Raw genomic sequence first — 24,554 nt, 5'->3', positions numbered from 1 at the left:
CATTTTTAAAAAACTTTATTTAGGTCAACTTGAAACAACGTTCAATCAATGAACAACAGTCGCTGCATAACCATATCAGCAACATCAAGAACAAAACTCAACAAAACATTGGTATGGCACGAAATGATTGCAAAACCAGAACACTAAAAGATGTTCTAAATCTAAAGCATTATGTCGTACTGGACTGGAAAGAAAAATACTCTGTCATTTTCTTCTGGGCTGCATTTTGATACTATATCACCGGCATGCCAGGCACCTTGTAGGCGGAGCCTGCATGTCCGTTATAGCCAAAGAAAACTACAGCTAAAAGCGTCTCTGGGGACCAAATAGGTTGTCCGTTATATCTAAAAGTCCGTTATATATGAGTCCGCAATGATTTTCTGTATTTTATAATGGCACATGGCCGCCGGGACCAGCGGACTTCATCAGCTCTAGGCGAGGTTCCATCATAAGCGAGTATGTTATAATGAGATTATTCTGTATTATGATGACAGTGATGAGGATGAAATGAGCTCAGATACAATGGAAATAATGAAAGGAAGAAAATGTTGGAACTCAAGAGCTATGGAGAGGGTAGAAGGCAGAAGGCAAAAAATGTCTTGCAAGACAATGAAAATAGAAAAATGGCAGTGTGATCTTGAGGTTCTTAACGATTTGAGATGAGGGAGTAAGATTGGGAAGAGTTAGCATCAGGAAGAGAGAGAATATAGTCAGTGGCTTAGTAAAGAGGGGGTGGGGCGGTCCGTCCTAGGCGCCGTTTTGGTGAGGACGAGGGCACCTGTCCTCTCTGCCTCACCACCGTACGTGCATGCCGATTCCCTTCCCCCGTACCTCTGTAACGTTTCTGGTGTGAGCAGAAACCCCCAACATGCTGTCGTGCCAGCGTTGGCTCTTCCTCTGATGCCACTTCCTTGACAGGCGCCTAGGGGTTTTTGGGGGGCTGCTGCTCGTGCCAGTAACATTACAGAGGTACGGGGAAAGGGAAGCAGCACGCACGTGGCTGGAGGGGTCAGGGAAGGAGTATGTGGAGGTGGGGGGTGGAGGAGAGGGCAGGGGAGGGGCACTTCTCACCCTCGCTATACCACTGAGTATAGTAGAGCCATAGGAAATAGAAGGAAAAGGAAAAAAACAAACTTGAGGAAATAAAATATGATGCGTGTCACCTAGCAGGTGGCTGGAAAGAGTGTTTGGTGGCAGAAGAAAAGTCTTGAATGGCTGATGCTGGGAAGAATATACATAATCTAAGAACATAAGAATAACCAAGATACACCACTGCGTACATCTGGCACCGCTATAGAAATGAGAAATAGAAGTAGTAGCCATATTGGGTCAGGCCAATGGTCCATCCTTCCAACAGTGGCCAATCCAGCCGCCGGCCCCGGCGGCCGTGTTCCCTCTAAGCTGAGCAGGTGTCCTCCAGCTGCATTGCTACCACTAGGGGGTGGAATATTTTCAGTCGCTAAGGACAGGTATGTTCCCTGGAGTCCTGCAGAACTTGCCTGTCCCTCACAATTGAAAAATGTGACAGTAAAACAGCACCCTCTATTGGTGAGACTGTGGGTGGAGGACTCCTGCTCAGCTTAGAGGGAACAGTGAATTTATCCAGGTCACAAGTTGCTGGTGGAAATCCCAAAATAGTAGCAACATTCCAATGCTATCAGTCAGTCCCAGGGCAAGTAGCGACTTTCCTTAAAGATGTAAAGTGGGTATAAATCCTTTGTATATATTTCGAGATATCTATTTATCTTATTCAATAAATCTGTATTACCATAGACACAGAATGGAAAAACAAATATATGTGGGATATAAAGATATACTGTAGTTACAAATGGCATGACCTTATTGTTCTTTCTTTTGTCACGCCCTTAGCTTTCTCCTCATTTTCTCTCCCTTTAATTGTAAATGTCGGTGAAGTGACAAATTTAGCACGGTATAATCTTAAACAATAGATTGCATTTTTATTGCATCCATTATACATACGTGCACTCCTTTCCAAGCTCTTTATCCAACATCACACAAGTCAAGGGTGCCAATAAAGGGCTCTGTATGGCATTACGGAAGAAGGGAAATAAAATCCGTTATCATAAGTGCTTGGCATCCTGTATGTCTTGAGTGTGTGTGTGTGTGTGACTATTTACTTCTGTATGATAAGAGAGCTTCACAAAGTATTTGCAATAGATCATCAGCACATCAAAAAAATGTGAAATTCTGAAAAGCTATGGGGGAAAATAGATCTAATTCAGATTTTGCAGAACAAAACAGCCTACCAGCCATATCCAATTTACTACTACTGTCTTATCATTTCTATAGCGCTGAAAGGCGTCCTCAGCGCTGTGCATGTAACATTCAATAGATGGTCCCTGTTTGTTGCTTTGCTCTGTCGTTTTGCGAAATGCCAATAAAAACACTGAACTCGACAATACCAGCTACTGAATATTTGAGAGAGTCGGTGGCCAGCTTTGTCAGCTCCTGATTAACTTGCCACTTCAAGATGGTGTAATGTCCTAGGATTTAAAGCAAACCCAAAACCTGAATTCATCATTTTCTGATTATTGAAATCTGCTTCTGCGTCCTATCTCTAGTCTTTCCTCATCGAGAAACATGACTGAAAATGTAAGTCTGTTAAGCTGATCATGTAAATAGGCATGTGATTCTTGATAAATGATGGGTTTGGAGTAAATCATAGCCCTAAGATCTTAGTAGCTTTCTTAGATTCCGTTTCACAAGGCCTTGGAATATTATATATACGATAGCTTGCTTTTTTTTTTTTCTTTTTTGTAGATATGAAGCATTTGATGCAGTCGTACTGCAATAGCATGAGCTAACATTAGCACCCTCAGCATTTAAGACAACAGTTTAAAGGCAACAAAAATCTTTATTCGTGTAGTTCAGCTTGGTAAACAATAAACGCTATAAAGATGTACCACGGGGATTTTCACCAAAGCAACAAAAATCTTGGCATCAATATATTTATATTGAACATCATTCTGGTTCGCTATATAGTGTTTAATATTAGAGTCCCAGGTGACATAATTAAACTACAGCAATTTTTGCTGCATATAAACATTACAGAGTTTGGTTTTATTATTATGAGGTCAATATATACACATAAGTATACAGTGCATGTAACTTAGGGCTACCTTTTACTAAGGTGCGTTAGGGCCTTAACGTGCAGAATAGCGCGCGCAAAATCGCCGCACATGCTAGATCTTAACGTCAGCATTGAGCTGGCGTTATTCTAGAAGCGTACCGTGCGGTATAGCACGCGGTAATTTTGTGCGTGCGCTAAAAAACGCTAGCGCGCCTTAGTAAAAGGAGCTCTTAGTTTTAGTGGCACTGCGCTTTTACTTTGTGTGCTGTAAGTACCATTATCCCAGGACAAGCAGGCAGGTATTCTCACTAGTGGGTGATGTCATCAGACAGAGCCCCGGTACGGACGTCTCACAAGCACGTGTTGCTTGTAGAAACTTAAAGTTTCTAGATGCCCGCACCGCGCATGCGCCGGTGCCTTCCTACCCGGAGATCCGGGCGTGTCTCCTCAGTTCTTTCTTTTCCGCGGAGCTGAGAAGTTCAACTTCTTCATGCGCTAGCTGAATTCAGTTAAATTTGCCTTCCTTGTCCGCGTTTTCGCTTTCTTTTAATTACAGTTAACAGTTCTTTTCTTTTCGGTAAAAAAAAAAAGAAGATTATTTCCTCCGGCGGGTCGAACGGGCCGGCCACGTGGCTCAGGCCCACTGGCTTCGACCTCGCGGCGGAGATTTTCCGGCCTATGTCCCGGCCAATCACCGGGTTTAAAAAGTGCAGCAAGTGCCAACGCGCGATTTCACTCACGGACCCTCACTGGCGCTGTTTGCAGTGTTTGGGCCCTGACCACATTCCGAAATCGTGCAGGCCTTGCTCTACCCTTACGGCACGCTCATTCAAACGGCGTTGCCTATTGTGGGAATCGATGTTCAAGATGGACGCAGCTAAGGACCCCTCAGCCTCCACTTCATCCGATACCTCCCCGGTTCGGGCAAAACCGGCATCGACCCCTCCTGCATCGAGCGTGGTGAAACCGGCATCGCTCGCCCCGACACCATCCACGAGCTCGACGTCGGTGCCTGCCCCGGTCTCCTCGGTTCAGGTACCTCTTCCTTCCACAGTGCCACCAATGGTCATCAAAGTGCCGAAAGCTACTAAGCAGAAGCACTCGGCCTCGAAGGAACGCGATGTCCGTGCAGGAGGACCCCCTTTCGGTGCGGATCCCTCCTTATCGGCTTCGCTACGGTCCGTGCTGGAAGCTCAATTCGTTGAGCTCATGCAGACCATCGGACCCGGGCTCATCGCTGCCATACAGGGTGACCTCCCGGTACCGATCCAAAGGGGCGGTCCGCCCCCTCCCCCTCCCCCACACCGTTCGACCTCGACAACCGACGAGGACGAACGGGGGAGGGCGGCGATGCCCACGCGGCAAGCCTCGCTTACCGATATGCCGCCATTAGAACCCATTACGCCTCCGCGCCAACATGGGACCAGACCTCCGATCGATACTCGAAGCCCTGGGCATAGTCAGGAAGAGTTCTTCCGTACTCCTTACCAGACTTGGGTAGCATCGCAAGAACCCGCATCGCAAACCCAGTTACGATCCACCGCTTCCAGCCCTATCCACTTGGGGGCCTCGGGAGACCAGGCGATGCACAGACGATCCCGATCCCCGTCCCGCCACCGAGACGGGCACCGATCGAGACACTCATCCTGGCACTCCTCACGCCATTCGGAGGTGTCACCGCAGAAAAAACTGCAACGTAGGGGATACTCCTCATCAGAGGTGTCCCCTCCGAGGGGCCCGGAGTACGAGGAGACACCGGTGCCCGATTCTCCTTGTCACTCCCCGATGTCCACGGACCTGGAGGCCTCATCCTCCTCCAGCCCGTCCCACAGGCCGACGCTGGCGGAACAATTGTCCTTCTCATCATTCCTCCGACAAATGGCGGATGATCTGGATGTGACCCTCGACACGGGCTCCAGATACTCCAAAGAGTATCTGGACACCATGCATTTACCTAACCCTCCAACGGAGTCGCTTCGGCTCCCCCTGCATAAATTACTGGACCAGACCTTCATGCAGTGCTTCGAAACGCCGTATTCCATACCGGCGATCCCCAGCAAACTCGATGCTCGATACCGCATCGTGCACCATAAAGGGTTCGAGGGCCCTCAACTCTCCCACCAATCCCTACTGGTCGAGTCCTCCCTTAAACGCTCTCATCCCTCCCAGGTCTACGCCTCTGTACCGCCGGGCCGAGAGGGGAGAACGATGGACAAATTTGGTAGAAAATTCTACCAAAACTCCATGATGGCGTCACGGGTGCTAAACTACAACTTCTTTTTCTCTTCCTATCTGGAGTTCTTCTTGCCGGTGCTCCGCAAGTTCACTCCGTTCATAGACAACCAAGCTCGATTCGAGTTCGAGGAAGTGGTAGCCTCCCTCTCCCAATTACGCCTCCAGCTGATGCAATCCTCCTTCGATGCATTCGAACTCTCGGCACGCGCCGCCGCAAGCGCGGTAGCCATGCGTCGCCTGGCATGGCTCCGTACTATCGATATGGATCCCAACCTACAGGACAGACTCGCCAACGTACCATGCGCTGGAGCTGACCTGTTCGATGAGTCTATCGAAACTGTTACCAAGAAGCTGTCGGATCATGAAAAATCCTTTCAATCAATCCTACGGCCCAAACCCAAACCTCAACAGTCTCGACCTTCCAGGCCACCCCTGATTTACCAGCGGCGTTACATGCCCAGACAAACGCCTGCTGCGAGACAGCCTGCAAAGAGACAACCTCCCCAGAAGTCTCAGCAAAAACTTCAGCCACCGGCTGTACCTAAGGCTCCCCAGCCCTTTTGACGCCCCTCCCGGGAGCATAACCTCGGCCTCTCCCATAGGGGGCCGCCTCCATCTTTTTTACCACCGATGGGAGGCTATAACCACGGACCTATGGGTCCTCTCCATCATAAGAGAAGGATACTCTCTTCAATTCCACCGGGCCCCCCTGGACCATCCTCCAAGAGAGTATCCTTCAAGCTCGACGCAGACCGCCCTTCTTCTTCAGGAAGTCCAAACCTTACTTCAGCTTCGGGCTGTCGAGCCGGTCCCGTCAGACCAATTGAACCGAGGGTTCTACTCCCGGTACTTCCTCGTCCCGAAGAAAACGGGCGACCTGCGACCCATTTTAGACCTTCGGGCCCTCAACAAGTTCCTGGTCAAAGAGAAGTTTCGCATGTTGACTCTGGCTTCTCTATACCCCCTCCTCGAGCAGAACGACTGGTTATGCTCCCTGGATCTCAAGGAGGCCTACACTCACATCCCCATTCACCCGGCCTCCCGAAAGTTCCTCAGATTTCGGGTGGGAAATCTGCACCTACAGTATCGAGTGCTACCATTCGGCCTATCTTCGTCCCCCAGAGTCTTCACAAAGTGCCTGGTGGTAGTGGCCGCAGCACTCCGGGACAGGTGTTTCCATACCTCGACGACTGGCTCATCAAGGCCCCGTCAGCCCCAGAGGTCACTTCGGCGGCCTTGGCTACAACCTACTTCCTCCAGAATTTGGGCTTCGAGATCAACTTCTCCAAGTCTCATCTACAACCCACCCAGTCCCTCCCCTTCATCGGAGCGGTCCTGGACACCACCCGACTCCGAGCATTCCTGCCCCGGCAACGCATGGAGTCTCTTCTTCATCTCTGCCAGTCGGTGGCTACTCGCCAAACCCTACCGGCGAGACAACTGATGGTGCTCCTGGGCCATATGGCCTCCACAGTACACGTGACACCCTTTGCCAGACTCCACCTCAGGATCCCCCAGTGGACCCTGGCATCACAGTGGAATCAGACATCCGATCCACTGTCCAAACGCATCGTAGTCACACCTGCTCTTCGGCAGTCTCTACTTTGGTGGATGACCTCTTCGAATCTATCCAGAGGTTTGCTGATGCACTCTCCCCCCCATCAGAAAGTTCTCACAACCGATTCGTCGAATTACGCATGGGGGGCCCACCTGGAGGGTCTCCGCACCCAAGGATTCTGGACCAGTGCGGAAAGACTACACCAAATCAATCTATTGGAACTCAGAGCCATCTTCAATGCGCTCCAAGCTTTCCAACACCGACTCCACGACATGGTAATCCTCATTCGCACAGACAATCAGGCCGCCATGTATTATATCAACAAGCAAGGAGGCACGGGCTCGGCCCTCCTTTGCCAGGAAGCTCTACGAGTCTGGGACTGGGCGGTGCGCCACAACGCCCTACTCAGAGCAGTATACATCCAGGGGGAGAACAACGTCTTAGCAGACAAACTAAGCCGTCTGCTACAACCGCACGAATGGACTCTCCATTCCAACCCCCTTCACCAAATCTTCACGCAATGGGGGACGCCTCAGATAGACCTCTTTGCGGCTCCCCACAACGCCAAACTGCCTCAGTTTTGCTCCAGGATCTACACTCCTCATCGCCTCGAGGCAGATGCTTTTCTACTGAACTGGGGGAAACGATTTCTATATGCGTTCCCACCATTCCCGCTGATCCAGAAGACTCTGGTCAAGCTGAAACTCGAACGGGCCACCATGATTCTAATAGCTCCTCGGTGGCCCAGACAACCTTGGTTCTCCCTCCTACTTCAACTCAGCAGCAGGGAACCAGTACCACTTCCAGTGTTTCCTTCACTACTTACTCAACATCAAGGATCACTACTTCATCCCAACCTGCAGTCTCTCCACCTGACAGCTTGGTTCCTCTCAACGTAACCCCTCACCAATTCTCACAAGAAGTGAGGGAGGTCTTGGAAGCTTCCAGGAAGCCCGCCACTCGACAATGCTACTCCCAGAAATGGACCAGATTCTCCTCATGGTGTGTTTCTAAGTCAAAGGAACCTCAGCGAGCTTCCTTATCCTCCGTGCTGGACTATCTCCTACACCTATCTCAATCTGGGCTCAAGTCCACATCCATACGAGTCCACCTGAGCGCTATTGCGGCGTTCCACCAGCCTCTACAAGGGAAACCCCTCTCGGCCCATCCGGTGGTCGCCAGATTTATGAAAGGACTCTTCCATGTTAACCCTCCTCTCAAACCACCCCCAGTAGTTTGGGACCTCAATGTAGTCCTTTCCCACCTCATGAAGCCCCCGTTTGAACCACTCAACAGGGCCCCTCTGAAGTACCTCACCTGGAAAGTGCTTTTCCTTGTAGCCCTTACGTCCGCTCGCAGAGTCAGCGAACTCCAGGCATTGATGGCGGACCCACCATTCACAGTATTCCACCATGACAAGGTGGTCCTCCGCACTCACCCGAAATTCCTGCCTAAGGTGGTCTCCGAACTTCATCTCAACCAATCCATTGTACTTCCAGTATTCTTCCCTAAGCCTCATTCTCACCACGGAGAATCGGCCCTTCACACTCTAGACTGTAAACGTGCCTTGGCTTTCTACCTGGATCGCACCAAGCCACACAGAACCACTCCTCAACTTTTTGTCTCCTTCGATCCTAACAAGTTGGGAAGACCCGTATCAAAGCGCACCATCTCTAATTGGATGGCGGCTTGTATCTCTTTCTGCTATGCCCAGGCTGGATTATCACTTCCTTGTAAGGTCACAGCCCATAAGGTCAGAGCAATGGCAGCCTCAGTAGCATTCCTCAGATCAACACCAATCGAGGAAATTTGCAAGGCTGCCACCTGGTCCTCGGTTCACACATTCACCTCACATTATTGTCTGGATACCCTCTCCAGACGGGATGGACAGTTTGGCCAAACAGTATTGAAAAATTTATTCTCTTAAGTCGCCAACTCCCCCTCCATCCCACTGAGGTTAGCTTGGAGGTCACCCACTAGTGAGAATACCTGCCTGCTTGTCCTGGGATAAAGCAATGTTACTTACCGTAACAGTTGTTATCCAGGGACAGCAGGCAGCTATTCTCACGTCCCACCCACCTCCCCTGGGTTGGCTTCTCAGGCTAGCTACCTGAACTGAGGAGACACGCCCGGATCTCCGGGTAGGAAGGCACCGGCGCATGCGCGGTGCGGGCATCTAGAAACTTTAAGTTTCTACAAGCAACACGTGCTTGTGAGACGTCCGTACCGGGGCTCTGTCTGATGACATCACCCACTAGTGAGAATAGCTGCCTGCTGTCCCTGGATAACAACTGTTACCGTAAGTAACATTGCTTTTCCTGATGTCTGAAATTATGGTGTCAGGTCAAAAGCGCGCGCAGACAACCGAGTGCAACGCGGAGGCGCGCGCTGAAGAAAATGACTGTTTTAAAGGGCTCCGACGGGGAGTGTGGGGGGGACCCCCCCCCTTAATTTATACAGATCGCGCCGCATTGTGGGGGCGTTGTGGGGGGTTTGGGGGGTTGTAACCCCCCACATTTTACTGAAAACTTCACTTTTTCCCTAAAAAACAGGGAAACAGTTAAGTTTCCAGTATAATGAGGGCGGTTACAACTCCCCCAAACCCCCCACAACGCCGCCGCGATCTGTATTAAGTAAAGTGGGGGGGTTCCCCAACAAAAACCCCCGTCGGAGCCCCTAAAAACACTCTTTTTCTTCAGCGCTCACTTCCGTCTCGCGCTCAGTTGTCGGTGCGCGCCTTTGTCTTCGGCAGTTTTGTCTATGAACCGAAATTATACATGTACCTTTGTTAAAAATGGCTACAAGGCAACTTGGACATTTGGCGCTATGCCAAATGCCTTCTGAAAATTGAGCCCCATACAGCCTGGGAATATATTACTTTTTGTTTTCTTGGTACAAGCACCTGACTGATGTTCTGAGGAAGGGGACCTGTGCCCCCTGATTGGAGATCTGAGGAGGCCCCCTGATTTTTGGTGCTATGGTGGTAATGTGTGTGGGGAGGGGAGGGGATGGGGGGGGGGGTCAGATTATCCCTCAAGACAATCTGCTGATTGAGGCAAGAGCCACTGAGTCCCAATATCTGCTTGGTTCTTATTGCAAGATTGGCCTAAGATGAGGGTGCCAAAGCAAAACTTGGCTCAGGTCACTACAACCCTTTGCGCTGCCTTTGCTGGTTACCCACAGATGTATCATAATACATTCGCTCTCCTGTGCTAAGTTTATTCCAGCTTTCAATAATAGCACTTTCCTTTATCTCCCCCAACGGTCTTTTCCAGCAAAATAATTCTTCATCTCCTCAAATCCCTGGAATGGGTTTCATATCTAAAATGCGTATTTTCTTTTTATTAAAACCCACCAATTTCTCCCATTTGTTTTAAACTTAAGTAACCCTTCAAACTGAGTTTAATTGACGTCCGAATAGATCACATATGTGAAAGCATGTACTAGATGCAACATTGTCTTCTTAAATGTGTGGACTCACTATAATTTTAATATTTGTTACAGGAGACATTCAAGGTCAGCAGATATGACGTGTCACCTGATTTGAAGTATGTACTTCTAGCATATAATGTTGTACCAGTAAGTAATATTTTTAATTTTTTTAAAAAAATTTGTTATTGTAAAAGTTCTACTATCATCTGCTATTTTTGTATGTTTCAAGTTAAAAATGAATTATAGATTCATGATGTCATAATGGCATAACTGTTAGACCTAGACTATGTTGCAATTTGGGGAAAAAAATCAAATTAATATTTTAGTTATACAAAACTCCCCCCCACCCTTTTTTATTTTTATTTTTTTACAAAACAGCATGGTTTTCAGTGCTGGCTTTGGTGGTAACAGCTTTGCCGCTGCTTGCTGCAGTTTGATTGGTTGAGCAGGCAGCTGCTCATCCAATCAAATTGCATGAAGCAAAAATGTCATGCCCTCTCACTAAAAATGTAGCTGGCCAGCACTGCATATCGACATGGCCAGCTATGTTGAAAGCGACCAAACATAGACCAGCTATTTAAGCAGCCCGATTTGGTTGCTTGATTTAGCCAGCCAGAGGTTTGAATTTCATGGATAGCCAGCTAAGTTGTGTGACAAATCCGGCTATCCACTAACTGCTAATATTCAGTGGCCATCTAAAACTGAATATTAGTGCTTAGGCAGCTATATACTATTTATTAGGCCAGGAGCCATTCCTAGCCAGCTAAACAGTGCTGCATATTGGGTGGACTATATCTACCCATTGTTTAAAGTTCTCCCTTCTGCCTCCTTAGAAAATAAACATAAGGAATGAGGTCTTACATTTGTTTTTGAAGATCTGTGGCCTGGCAATAAGATTTTATTATTTTCAACATCATAATTTGGCATATGTATACTGGAATGTAGACATAGAAACATTTAACATAACAGTTTATTTATATACCGCAGGACCGTGAAGTTCTATGCGGTTTACAATGATTAAAAAATGCAACAAATTGAGGAGAACAAACAAAGTTAGAGATTGGTGGTTAACAGTTCTAGAGATCAGTTGTTATGGGAGATTGTGCAGTTCAGCTATCAAAGTACTTCCGGAACAGATATGTTTTTAGGTGTTTCCTAAATTCCCCATAGTTATTAGCATGCATAAGTAATTGTTCCAGATCTTTTCCCCCTTAAATCAGTGTCTCACAAACTGTGTGCCACGGCACACCAGTATGCCTCCAGGGGAGGAGGAGAGGCACCGGCACCGGCTGACTGCCTACGGGACATGCCTCTCACTAGTGCCTCTCCTTCTCTCCAGCCCTTTTCCTTGCTGCCACTCCCCACTGCCGGCGCAGGGCCCGTTTGAAGGGCCTTTGCGCATGCGTGGACATCGACATCACACACTTCCAGATGTCTTGAGCCGCAGACACTAGGCTTAGTGTGCCGTGGCTCAAGAAAGATTGTGAGACCCTAATTTAAATAAAAGCTTGGTGTGAGTTTTTCTTTTATTGCTTCTAAAGAATAGATTCAAGACAGAGAACCTGATTGAAGAAGGGATTTTCCCGTGGGTACAGAACAGGAGAAAATGCTTCATAAATTTGATCCTTTTGCTGCTGGAGGCTTGAAAATGATCATAATCATAAAAGTGTATTACTGCTAAGGACGTTCACATGTGACGACATGTTTTACTGCCATCTAGCAGAAGCGAAAGGTACAGTTGCTCCCAGCAACCTTCTTAATCTGAAAGCAATATACACTTTCCCCTCCCCATTCGTGGTTTCCGCACTTGCAATTTCACATAATTACGATTTTTTTGGGGGGAGGGGGGAAAAAAAAACAAACCCATATTTTTGCCTTCACCCCAGCTTCCCGGCCTTACCTAGTGGTCTAGCGGGTTTTCGGGGCAGGAGCGATCTTCCTACGCTCCTGCCCCAGTAGATCGCCAATAGGAAATGGCTGTGGTGAGTTCCCGTCGTAGTCTCGTGCGATAGCGACGCAGTGCTGCACTGTACTTTGGAGCCGGAACGGCATTTGTTTGATTTGGTTAATGCGGTTTGTATATACCTTACCCACCACGGACCCCTGAGGAAGGTGTTGTCCGAATCACGGACCGTGTTGGGTCCACTGGTTGGTAATAAGGTGGTATATTTACCATTCTGCATTAATATTGTAATAAACAGTGCCTACATCTTGCACATGGTCTGCAGTTTTTGTTTTTGTTTTTGCTTGCTGTTTGTTTACTGCAGATTCCGTTGGATTTTCTTTTCGTGTGGTCTGTAGTGCAAGCATAGTGGTTTTCTACGGCGAAGGAAAGGGACAGCTGAGGATTAGTGGGTGCTTTTGTGCATAACTACTAGAGATGTGCCGCAAGAAAAGAGGGAGATAAATGTGATTAGCCACTGGTATAGAAATGGGAAAATTAGCTCAGTATTGCAGGTGGAATTGCGTAAAGAGGTATCAGAAAAGGAGGTTAATCTTTAAAAAAAAACAGATTGTGAACCCACTAGGGACAGAGAAATTACCTGCTTATAATGGGTACAGTGCTGTGTACATCTAGTAGCAGTATAGAAATGATTAGCAGTAGTACTTTCAAGAAGTGCAAAGGGGTATCATCAACACTACACTTGGGGTTGGGACTGGCTTATCGCTTTTTCTCTGTGGTTCACACAATCAAAGTGATTCATATATTTTAGATAAGTACTTATTTTGTACCTTGGGCAATGAAGTGTTAGGGGCTGCAGTGGGAATTGAACTCGCAACCTCAGGGTGCTGAGGCAGCTGCTCTAACCACTAGGCCACTCCTCCAATTTAAGACTGTGCACCATCGTTATGTGGGTCAGCAAACATGGCCTAGAATGAGGTAGAGAGAATTAGCCCTGTATGTACAGAACTTAGACTGTGAGCCCACTTGGGATAGGAAAAGGTTCCTGCATATATGTAAACTGCTTTGTTTGTTTGCACAGAAAGTCCATTTCCCTTCACCCCCTTTACCCTTTATATACAAAATGCAGTCAAGATGTTTTAGGACCTTTTTGCATAGCTTCTTCAACTGCCTTAGCCTTTGAAGGACGGTGAGGGAGAATAGGGGGTTGGGGTAGAGGAGGGATTCTGGAGAAGAGAGGATGTATTGATTTCAAATCGTGTTATATGAGGAGAAAGATTGAAATAGGAGAAAACATAAGCAGCGGAATGCTTTTTTGTTTGGGGGGGCCCACAAGCTCCGCCCCAGATCCCACCTAAGCTCCGCCCCCCAGAACCCCTGCCTCCATAATAGTACTAATTGTAATACCATTTTTTCCATTCATTTTTCATATCTACACACACAGTATAATCTTATTAATAATACATAATGGTTAACTACAAAATTAAACTACACAAAGCACATTGTATGTTTCTCAACATTCATTCCTACCAGAACACTTGGCCTTGGTCACAAATGCAGAACACAGATAACCCCTATGAATATACAGGACCACAAACTAAAAGTACTAATATATACAGACCAAACCCTAAGATTCAAGACTCTGCATGCAGAACAACCCCCAGAGAAAGAAACAAATGCATTTCTTCCTGAACAGTGCAAAATATAGACAGCAGATGCCATTTCTCAAAACTGACACAATTCAATCACTAAATTGAAAATAAAATAATTTCCCCTACCTTTGTTGCCTGGTGATTTTGGTTTTCAAACCATTTTTCCCAATCTCTGGTTGCACGTCCTTCTGTCTGTGCTCTTAACTGTGTATCCAGAGCCACCTTATCCATTTGCTGTTTTTCTCTCCTTCACTTTCTGCCATACATCCGTCTTTAGCCTTAACTTTTAACATTCAACTTTGTTCCATTTTTCTGCTTGCTTCTCAAAATCTACTTTTCCATGCCTTCCCTTCTAATCTATCCATGTGTACCATCTCCTCCCTCTGTCTCCCCTTCCCCTCCATCCCTATGCACCATCTCATCCCTCTCCCATGGTCAAACATGTCTTCCCCCTCCCCCCCCATATGGTCTGGCATCTTTCTCCTCTCCTTCCCATAACCTGGAATCTCTCTCCTCTCCCATGGTCTGGCATCTCTCTCTCTCCTTCCCTACTTCTTTCCGAGGTCTAACATCTCTCTCATCTCCTTTCTGCAGTCTGGCATCTCTCACTCCCCTCCTTACCTTCCATTCTGTGGTCTGGCATCTCTCTCTCTTTCTCTCTCCTTTCCATTCCTGTGGTCTCCCTTCTTTGAGTCATCTCTCCTCCCTCCCTTCTCTTCACCACTATCATGTCCAACAATTCGCCCTCTTTTTTCCTTTCACCATATTCATCATCTCTCCTTCCTTCTCACGCCACACACCTATGTCCAACAACTCTGTTCCTTTTCCCTCCCCCACGGCAGCATTTCTTTCTCTCCCTTTCCACTACTCCACCTGTGCAGCATCTCTCTTTTCCTGCTTTCCTACCCCCCCCTCCGTGCATTTGTCCTTCATAACCCTCTCCCTGTATGTACAATATCTGTCTTCCTAACCCCCTGAGCATCTGTCCTCTCTGCCTTCCCAACTCCCTACCCCCTGCACCTAGCCTCTCCCTGTCAGGCTCTGCATCCAGCCCCCTTTCCTCCCCACTCTGTCTGGCACTGCATCTAGCCCTCCTTCCCCTATCGGGCTCTGCACCTAGCCTCCTCCCTCCTCCGTCAGGTACTGCACCTAACCCCCTTCTCCCCCATTTATGCACTGCACCTAGCCCCCTCCCCCTGTAAGACTTTGCACCTAGCCCCCTCCCCCATCAGACTCTGCACCTAACCACTCCCCTTCCTTCCAGAGTCTGCACCCAGCTAACCCCTCCTCCTCCTGCCAGACTCTGCACCCAGCCACCCCCCTCCTCCTCCTGACTCTGCACCCAGCCACCCCCTTCCTCCTCCTTCTGCTAGAATCACGAGAGTTCACGAGAGTCAGTCAAGGAAGCTACTGAGCACCGAGCAGGACCAAAGCGCGCTCCCGCTCATTGCTGCTCAGTGGCAGAAGAAACCAGCCACGAAAACCGGGTTAGCAGTGGGGCAGGAACGAGGACAGCTCGCTCCTGCCCGCTGCATCGCTGGACCACCAAAGATAAAAGTAAGTGGCAATTTGGGGAGAGGCCACAGCCCCTGTGGCTCCCCACCTTTCCGGTGCCTATGGGAGAGAATATTTAAAAACTTGGAACTAAAAGCGGTGAGCAAATTTATATTGGTCAAATAGATTGAGACGAGCAAATTTTAACTCTGTGGTTAACAAGGATGAAGACTGTTATGGAACTGGAGTGATTGGATATACAATATATTGGTAGAGGAGTGTCTGAGGCATGGAGGGGGTTTTACAGGCTGAGCGAGTTAGGTATTTCAGGAAAAGTTTGGAACTAGTTTGCTAGTTTTCTTGGTAATATGCAGAAATAAAAGAAAAGGAAAAAAAAATACTTAATGTAGTTTATGATTAGTTCTTAAAGAACGCCAAATGTCTGAACCTACGGTTCCTCGTACTGAGCAGGATTACTATCGCAACGACGCATCATCAGTAGTCTCGTGGCAGTCTAAACCCAGCTCACATTCCCTATTAGTGGGTGAACAATCCAACGCTTGGTGAATTCTGCTTCACAATGATAGGGAGAGCCCACATCGAAGGATCAGAAAGCGACGTCGCTATGAACGCTTGGCCGCCACATGCCAGTTATCCCTGTGGAGTAACATAACATAAAAAATTGTTTGTATATATGCAATACCCCTGTAGATCAATGCTGTTAACAAAATAAAAGAGGGCTGAGTAATTCACAGTGAAATACAAATCATCAATTTTCCAAAAATGTAACAAATAGATAAGCTAAGGATTTCCATTTCTCCTTTATTGTTCAATATCTATATGATTTGATTAAGGTTCCTATTTGTCTGGTTTAGATATACAGAGTTTTTGTATGCCTATGGTTTTAATGATACAAGATATGCTCCTATAGTTAAAGAATATGTGAGTTCAAGTTCATCTTATGAAGCTTCAAATTCGCCTGCCTCTGCTTCAAAACCTTAACTGGCTTATCCCCTATTTATCTGTCTCACCACTTCGTGTTCCCTGGAACCACTCGCACGCGTAATACCAACCTGTTTACCTACCCTTCCCCAAAGGGATGCACCTACAAAAGATTCTTCAATAGAACTCTCTCATATCGAGCTGGCAGATGGACAAACTGCCTGACCACCCTCATCTCATCTGCCCCATCTTACTCATCCTTCAGGAAATCTCTCAAATCTTTCCTCTATGACAAATTTCTGGAACCTCCCCCATCACCAAATAATCAAATACTTCCATCCTATAACTGATACTGGTTGTCTTCTTGACATTCACCACCCTGCATTGGTTTTGTACACTGCTTTGTTCTTTATAATGCCTCTCGCACTGCCTCTCCACTATATACATATCTCTGCTGTATATGTACAGTCTCCTGCATGGTAAATCTACACTGTTCTTTGCTGTATAAACACCTTTACTGAATATGTACAGTTCACATTGTATTTTCGCTGTAAATGTACAGTCTCTTACACTGTAAACCGCTTTGAACTGTTTGTGGTACTGCGGTATATAAAAATAAAGTTATTATTCTTCTTATTATTATTATTATTAAAAACAAAAGTTTTATGGCATCTTTAAATATCACCTTAACTTCAGAAGAGCTTCTCCCAATTGAAACAGCAGCAAGATTATTAGGAATGATTCTTGATACAACATTATGTTTAGAACCTCCAATGAACAGGGTTTTCTATAGACTGACAATTACTTTGCAGCAGGTCAGTGTTTGAAAGACACTTTAGGTCTTTAGTGCAAGCTATTATGCTACCTCAGCTTGACTATTGAAATTCACTTTATGCAGGCATCTCTGTTAACTTGCAGCACAAAATGTCTCTCACATAAAACTCCAGCTAAATTGATTTTCAAATCTCATAAATCCGATAGGCCCAGGACAGTAATGATTCGGCTTCATTGGCTGCCTGTCTGTCACAAGCTGAGTTTAAAGCTGCCTGTATTATTATGTGATATTGAGGGATTTTGGACTTATATTATCTTACACAAATCATTACTTATCCTGCGTAAGAAGTCAGTTGCATTATGTAATATCACGCTACCTGAATTTCGCTTCTGTCAAAAATATTCACTTTAAGTGCACTTAGTAAATCTTTTTTGTACAATGTCGGCTGGTAAATTTGGAACGATCTTCCACAGTAACTTAGATTTTGCCTTCCTATACTCTTATTCATAAAAAAGTTGAAATCTTTTTTTTTTTTTTATATATGAAGCATAATATTATTTTGTTTTAATTACAGTACTCACCTGATATTTGCGGGGGTTCCGTTCCAGGAACCCCCACGAATCTCGAAAAACCGTGAATATGGTTTTTCATGGGGGAGCCTGAAGAGGGCAGCAGGAGAGCAGCCGGAGCATGTCAAAGCAGCTCCTGATTGGATAAGGCCCGACTTAGTGCAGGAAGAGGCGGTCAGAGCGTACCGCGAGTGATTTCCTGCACTTGCGGCACTCTGGCTGCTCTCTCTTTGTCGGCGGTTTGCAGTCTGAAAATACCGCGAATGACCGGGACCGCGAACCGCTGACTGCGAATGACCGGGAGAACACTGTATTGCAATTTACTGTGTTGACTCTTGCTACAAGCCACTCAGAATGCAAAAGAATTTGAGCAGAGCATAAACCAAAATAACTTTGCCTGTACAGCAGAAACAGCAGTTGACAGAATGAGACTTTTCACATGACTTGGAAGCTCAAGAGGGGCAGGAGGAAGTTAGGGATGAGTGTTGAGTGGGTGGGAAGGGGGAGATGTGGAGGATGGGAAGGTGTAGGGTTTCTAGATTTTACAATCGTAAAATCCGGACCCTTGGCCCTGCCCCCAGGTCCGCCCAGTTCTACCCAGCCCTGCCCTGTTCCACCCAAGTCACACCCCGTTCCACCCAGCCCCGCTCTCCAACCTCTTCTCATGTTTGAAGCCATGTCGGACTCCGATTGACCAGATCCCTAAGGCCACTCAAATGGCCAATCAGGGCCTTAAGCCTGGGCCAATCAGGGCCTTAAGCACTTGGGATGCACTGGGAAGGGGAAGATCTGCCATTCTGAAGAGGCAGGCCTGCTGGCCAGAGTAGGCATCCCTCTGACTGGCCTTGCTGTTAAAGGTATGGAGGGGGGTCAGGGATGGGCTTTGGGAGGTGGGGGTTTGGGGGTTATGTGTTCAGGGGGTTGCCGGCAGGAGGGAGTTGGCATCCCTTCTACTGGAGATTGTTTTGGGGTTTGTAGCAGGAGGGAGTGGGCATCCCTCCTGCCGCAGGCATCCCTCCTGCCGAAGTCAGTGAGGGGTGAGTTCGGGGGTGGCAGTGGGAGGGAGTGGGCATCCCTCCTGCCGGCCGACTTGTGGTGGGGTTCGGGGTTTCCCTGTCACGGCTACTCAGCTGATCACAGCAGGGAGATATCCTTGCCATGATCAGTTTAGTGGCCACATCTATTTGAAATGTAGGCCGGCATTTTGCTGGCATACATTTCAGGCACCTATCTCAGACCTAGGGCCGTTTAAGCTTGCCTAAGGCCACTTATGGGCAAAACCATGCCCACGCTCAGCCTTGGGTAAGCTTAAGCGTTCCTAGGCACCTCCCTGCACCCACGACAACAGATGTCTACAGTGTAGGTGGCCTGCCTCGGGTTGTTTTTTTTAGAAAACGTGCATCCTGATTGGCTGGTTAGACAGCGGTAGGACACCTACTGCTGCCTACAATTGGGATGACATTTATAGAATTTGACCCTTAGTGCCCTTTGATGAATTCACTCCTTAATCTAAATAAGAAGACGTCAGTAATTGTTAGACTTTCCTTATCAATTGTTGAGAAATATGAGGTATTAGGCATGTTTTGCTTTTCTTAAAGAACATCTTTCCATAAATAAAACTGATTAATTACCTCATTCCAGAACTTTACATGTAACCATTTGCACTACTAAATTTGGAGAGACTTAGAAGCAGAGAGATGTCTCTGCTAATCTTGCACCTTGCTTACAAGATACCATATACAACTCTAGAGTAAAAGACCACTTGTAGACTGTATTGTATTTTTTGGAATTTACTTTTGTCAGTTTTGTAAGCTAGCTTCCAAAATGCTCACTCCTTAGTGTTTTTTGAAATAAGCTGACTGTTGCTGCCTAGAACTTGGTATGTTTTTTATAAACAGACCACTGATGGAAAATATGACACTTTTTTTAATGGGAATATTGGAAGCCTTTTTTTGTGATAAGACAAAAATAAGTTACATATTGAATATTTAATTCTCTTGAATGATATCCTATTGGAAGAGTACAAAATTACTCTGATCCTTCTTTGAGCTATTTTTTTTCTGTCTTAATTTAGAAAGTCCATTATTGTTTGTGAGCAATGGTACTTAATAGCAATTATATGCAGGAAATCAAAGCTGATTAACAAGGGCCAAATTGCAAAAGTCTAGTGAATAACAATTAGATCTTAAGACAGAGAGCACTGCTCAGATTCTAGCATTTCCTGTATAATTTATTTAAAGCAGTTTCATACTAGACCAGAAGGAAATGATTTCAGTTTAATTTATAAAGTGCCAAAGAATGATCATCAGATATTAATCATAGTAACTTAAAACAAGAATGCTGACCTTGCCACTATACAAACCAAATTTGACTGAAACTGAACTTACAATATCCAATTTGTTTAATTAAATTCATCTGTGATGAGGATATTAAAAAAAAACACCTGAAAATAGCACATCAATGTATTTCAATTCATTTATTTCAAAGTTTTAGCTAACTCTCCTAAAAATCTTCAAGGTGAGTTCCATTAAAAAAATATGTAAATAATAACACACATAACAACAATAACACCCTAATCAGAATCACTGGGAAACAAAATATAGGACTATGGTTCTAATCTCATAATACAATCAGACAGTGGTGTAGTAATTGGGGGAAAGGGAGTGTAGAAAGATTTATGGTCCACTAATCAGTTACATAAACAAATACGTGCCTGTTAGTATTCTAGGGAAGACCATAATATCTCATCCAGGTTCAGCTTTCTTTGCCTACTTACACACCAGACCCAGGCTAATGAGAAATACTTTTATTATGAAAATAGAAAAATATAATTCAAAAGCCAGAAGCAATAACTAAATATTGTTCACAAAATATCCGATTACATATATGAAACTCAGTACATAATTATCACAACACACTTGCTAGATAAATAAGTAAAACTAATTCTTACACTCTAGAATTCCTTATAATAATAATTCCTGATTAGCAGCAACTATTACAGGTTATCACCAAGAGTAGCTTCACTTCTTATCCTGAACACTATAGGATTCACTTATCTAACCCCAGCTGATAAGATAATAGAATTCCGTATTCTCATCATCCAATTAGGCCTTGGCACAAAATCAGGTGAAAGGGAAGACATCTTCTATTCAGCACTGAAGATAAGAATTCTTTTGGTACCGGAACAAGAGTTCGTCAGCCACTGGAGAAGCTGTAACTTATGTTGGCAGCAAAGGTTTCCTTTATGTGATGGAATCCAGATCTGTTCAAAGGTCCGGTTCTCACTCTCAGGCAGAGAGCTAATCACAAGAGGTAACTTCTCAGGTCTTAATTATTATAAAAGAAGTGCATGGAGAACACCTATGATAAGATGCGAGTTCACCCACATCCTAACACAGACTAAATTATAATTAGCACGTTTTCACTTGGATCTCATCAGATGACTTCTCCGGACCAATCCAGAAACAGAACTTAGATGAATAGCCTTTCTGTATAGAGTCTCATACAATCTGGGAAACAGAGGCGCCTTCGTTAGATAAGAAACACAGGAACAATTCCTCCCCCAATATTCACACAGGCTAAGCATGAAGGCATAGATGGATGTTCTTGACTAGAATACAATTCTGGTACATACCCAGAATGCATCAGGCAGAAACAGCAAAGATGTATTCTTCTTTCTCTTCTTGCTAGGTTCAGGCTGGAATGATTTCTTGCAAATAACAGTTCAGGCTTGATGATGTCAGAGGCGCCTAACCTTCAGGTGCAAATAAGGGAGCACCCTAGGCATCAACATTTTCCCCCTCCCATGCCTCTTGAATTTCTTCTAGTCTTCACCAGCAATGAGCAAGAACTATTCCCTGCTGCTTACATCAATCTCAGTCCTCTCTCTGATGTCACTTCTTGTTTGTGGGACCAGAAAGTAATATCAAAGGGAAGGCTCAGCCGGTGTGAGTAGTGGGTAGGAGACCCTGCTCACTGCTGCTGAAGACTTGAAAAGAGGTACTGCGAGTAAGAGTATATCTAAGAGACCCCCCACATACACACACTTCTCGGGGGATGCATGGTGCGTCAAAGCCAGGTGCCTCCACCACAGGCACTGACTTCCCTTATTTTGCCACTGCAATCAAATATGACTTAACCTTAATTTAAACAACAGACCAACATTTTGAGAAAAAGATATGATTTTTTGATCCTCTTAAATTTGCTAACATCATCAATTAAGTATCTTACTAATTGTAATTTATTTCATAATCATGGGATAAAATAAGTAACAGTGCTACTTCATTTTCAAACTAATCAGGGGGGCAGCCAAAAGTCATTTAGATTGGGAATGAGTTGAATTTGTCACACACCTTTTTCAAGTCAAGTTACTTTCAGATACAGTAGGTATTTTCCTATCCCTGGAGGGCTTACACTCTCGCACAGGTGTCAAAGTCAGGACCGCAATCTAGTCGGGTTTTCAGGATTTCCTCAATGAATATGCATGAGATCTATTAGCATACAATGAAAGCAGTGCATGCAAATAGATATCATTCATATTCATTGGGGAAATCCTGAAAACCCGACTGGATTGTGGCCCTCAAGGAGGGACTTTGACACCCCTGGGGGATAATTCTGTAAATTGATTCCTCAGTCTTGCCACACCAATGCTGTTTACTTTGCTTCAATTCAATAACGGCATCTTGGAGACAAGATTCTGTTATACTGTAGAATGCTAGTCTACAGCCATAAGAACATAAGAGTTGCCCTACTAGGTCGGACCAAGGGTCCATCTTGTCCAGTATCATGTTTTCAACAGTGGTCAGTACAAAAACTCGGATATGGTGAATATCAATAATAATCACAAAAAACACTTTCACCAAAAGGATGTATTGAAGGTATATTGAACAAAAGACACAAGCAAAGACCAGTCTTAATGGAGGAAAAAGCCTCAGACAGGGGCCCACCCACCTCCACAATGGTGGAATAACGGTGTTCAGGCGATCACTTCACTGGCATAAAACCTCCTACTGTAAAGGTCATAGCAATGTGTCAAATGTATCAAAAAATTGCTTTCAAGATTGAGTGATGCAGAGGAAAGTAATAATAACTTAACTTTCTCCTTAAGGATCGGAACACCAACGATGGCCAGCGTTTCACTGTTAAGCTGCCTCAGGGTGTCAACAAATCCGATCACACTATAAATATAAACATAAAACACTCAAATCAGAATAAATTTAGAAAGAATCCGGTGTGTATAGTGAATACAAAATATCTTAAAACCGGTTACATACCTCTCTTACGGACGCCGCCGCGTCTCAAAAGATCCTAAGATGGCGGCATGGTTAGCGAACCAGATTAAATCATGCCGGTGTAATGACGTATAATTGCGTCAGCACCGGAAATGACAAGCCGGCTTTTTACAAGCCGGTGAAAGATTGTTTCATACTTGTCAAGTCTATTTGGAATAATACAGAAAAGGCAATAAAAACTTTTTGATATAACAGAAGAATGCTTTAGTTATGCTATCTGAATCGTCTACTATTTCTAAAGTTTTAATCATTTTCTAATTTTTATTTTATTACTTTTTGTAATTTTTGTGATTTTTCAAAAAAAAATTTTTTAAATTTTTTTATATTTTTTATATTTTTTATTTTTTATTAATTGTGTTCATTTACTTATGTTCATATGTTTTTAAGGTCTTTTCTTACTTCTATTACTTCTGCTTATGTGTATAGTTATACAAAACATATGAAACTATAAAGCCACATTCCAATCAGATCTAACATTCAATCCAGCAGGTTCTTCACTGTTGAGCGTATGGATCCAGAATTGCTCAGCTCGTAAAAGACGTTGAGGTCTAGAGGTCAGATTGTCCGCAATGTGGTCAATGGCGCAACAGCGCAATTCAGAAAACGTGTGACTGTGTTCTAGGCAGTGTGTCACCATCGGAGCTTGTAATCTGTTGTTACGAAGACAACTTTTATGTTCAATAACACGAGTTTTGAATAAACGTGTGGTTTGTCCTATATAAAGTTTAGGGCAAGGGCATACAAACATGTACACAACAAAGGAGGACGTGCAGGTAGTCAAATGTCTTAGTTTGAAAGTTTGCCCAGTGCATGGATGTATTAAGACTTCGTTAAGTTCCAAGGTGACCTGACAAATAGAGCATTTGTCACATTTGTGATGACCAGTGGGAGACTCCTGAGGAGAGATACTTTTGGTTAGGTCTGACGGGCTTAAAAGTTCTTTGAAATTTTTTTGTCTTGTGAAAGCAATGCGAAAATGAGTATCAGCAAAGGTAGATTGGAGTGCCATGATTTCCCAATGGCGCCTGAGTATTTTAGTGACATCATTAATGCCTGGTGAATATTGTAAAATACATGTTACTAAATTGTCATCATTACTCTTGTTTCTCGGAGCAAACAGTAAGTCCCTATTTAGGTATTTAGCTCTTTTATAAGCCTTTCTCAGTGTTTGTGTAGGATAGCCCCTACTTTTCAATCTTCCATACAGTTGTTTACTTTTTGATTTATAATCATGTATGTCAGAGCATAGACGGCGATAGCGGAAAAATTGAGAAGTGGGTAAACTCCGTTTTAAAGGACCAGGATGATTACTTGAAAAATCAAGAAATGTGTTTCTATCCGTGGCCTTCCTGAACACTGTCGTGCTAATGGTATTGTCAATTCTAGTGATCAGAACATCCAAAAAAGATATTTGATGTGGATGACATGTCAAACTAAATTCAACAGTAGGATGTCTTGAGTTTAACCATGTATGAAAAGTGTCTAGTTCATCCTTAGTGCCCTTCCAGATGACAAAAATGTCATCAATAAATCGTAGCCACAGAAGAATTGAAGTAGAATAAGGATTGTTCTTAATCCAAAGATTTTCAAATTTTTGCATAAATAAGTTGGC

At 44.9% G+C, this 24,554-nt stretch overlaps 1 protein-coding gene across 5 annotated transcripts in view; it reads left to right on the top strand.

Moving 5' to 3' along the window:
- DPP6 (dipeptidyl peptidase like 6) overlaps window positions 1-24,554 on the top strand; it is a 1,246,761-nt gene that overhangs the window by 894,556 nt on the left and 327,651 nt on the right. For all 5 annotated transcript variants that reach the window (XM_033931638.1, XM_033931637.1, XM_033931641.1 and 2 more), the window contains one exon: window positions 10,389-10,463. In XM_033931638.1, the coding sequence (XP_033787529.1) occupies window positions 10,389-10,463 (75 nt within the window). The remainder of the gene's footprint in view (window positions 1-10,388; window positions 10,464-24,554) is intronic.

This window comes from Geotrypetes seraphini, chromosome 2, assembly GCF_902459505.1.
Source record: "Geotrypetes seraphini chromosome 2, aGeoSer1.1, whole genome shotgun sequence".
Lineage (NCBI taxonomy): Eukaryota > Metazoa > Chordata > Amphibia > Gymnophiona > Dermophiidae > Geotrypetes > Geotrypetes seraphini.
Note: the sequence above shows the minus strand (reverse complement) of the source record. Positions and strands in the feature narration are given on the sequence as shown.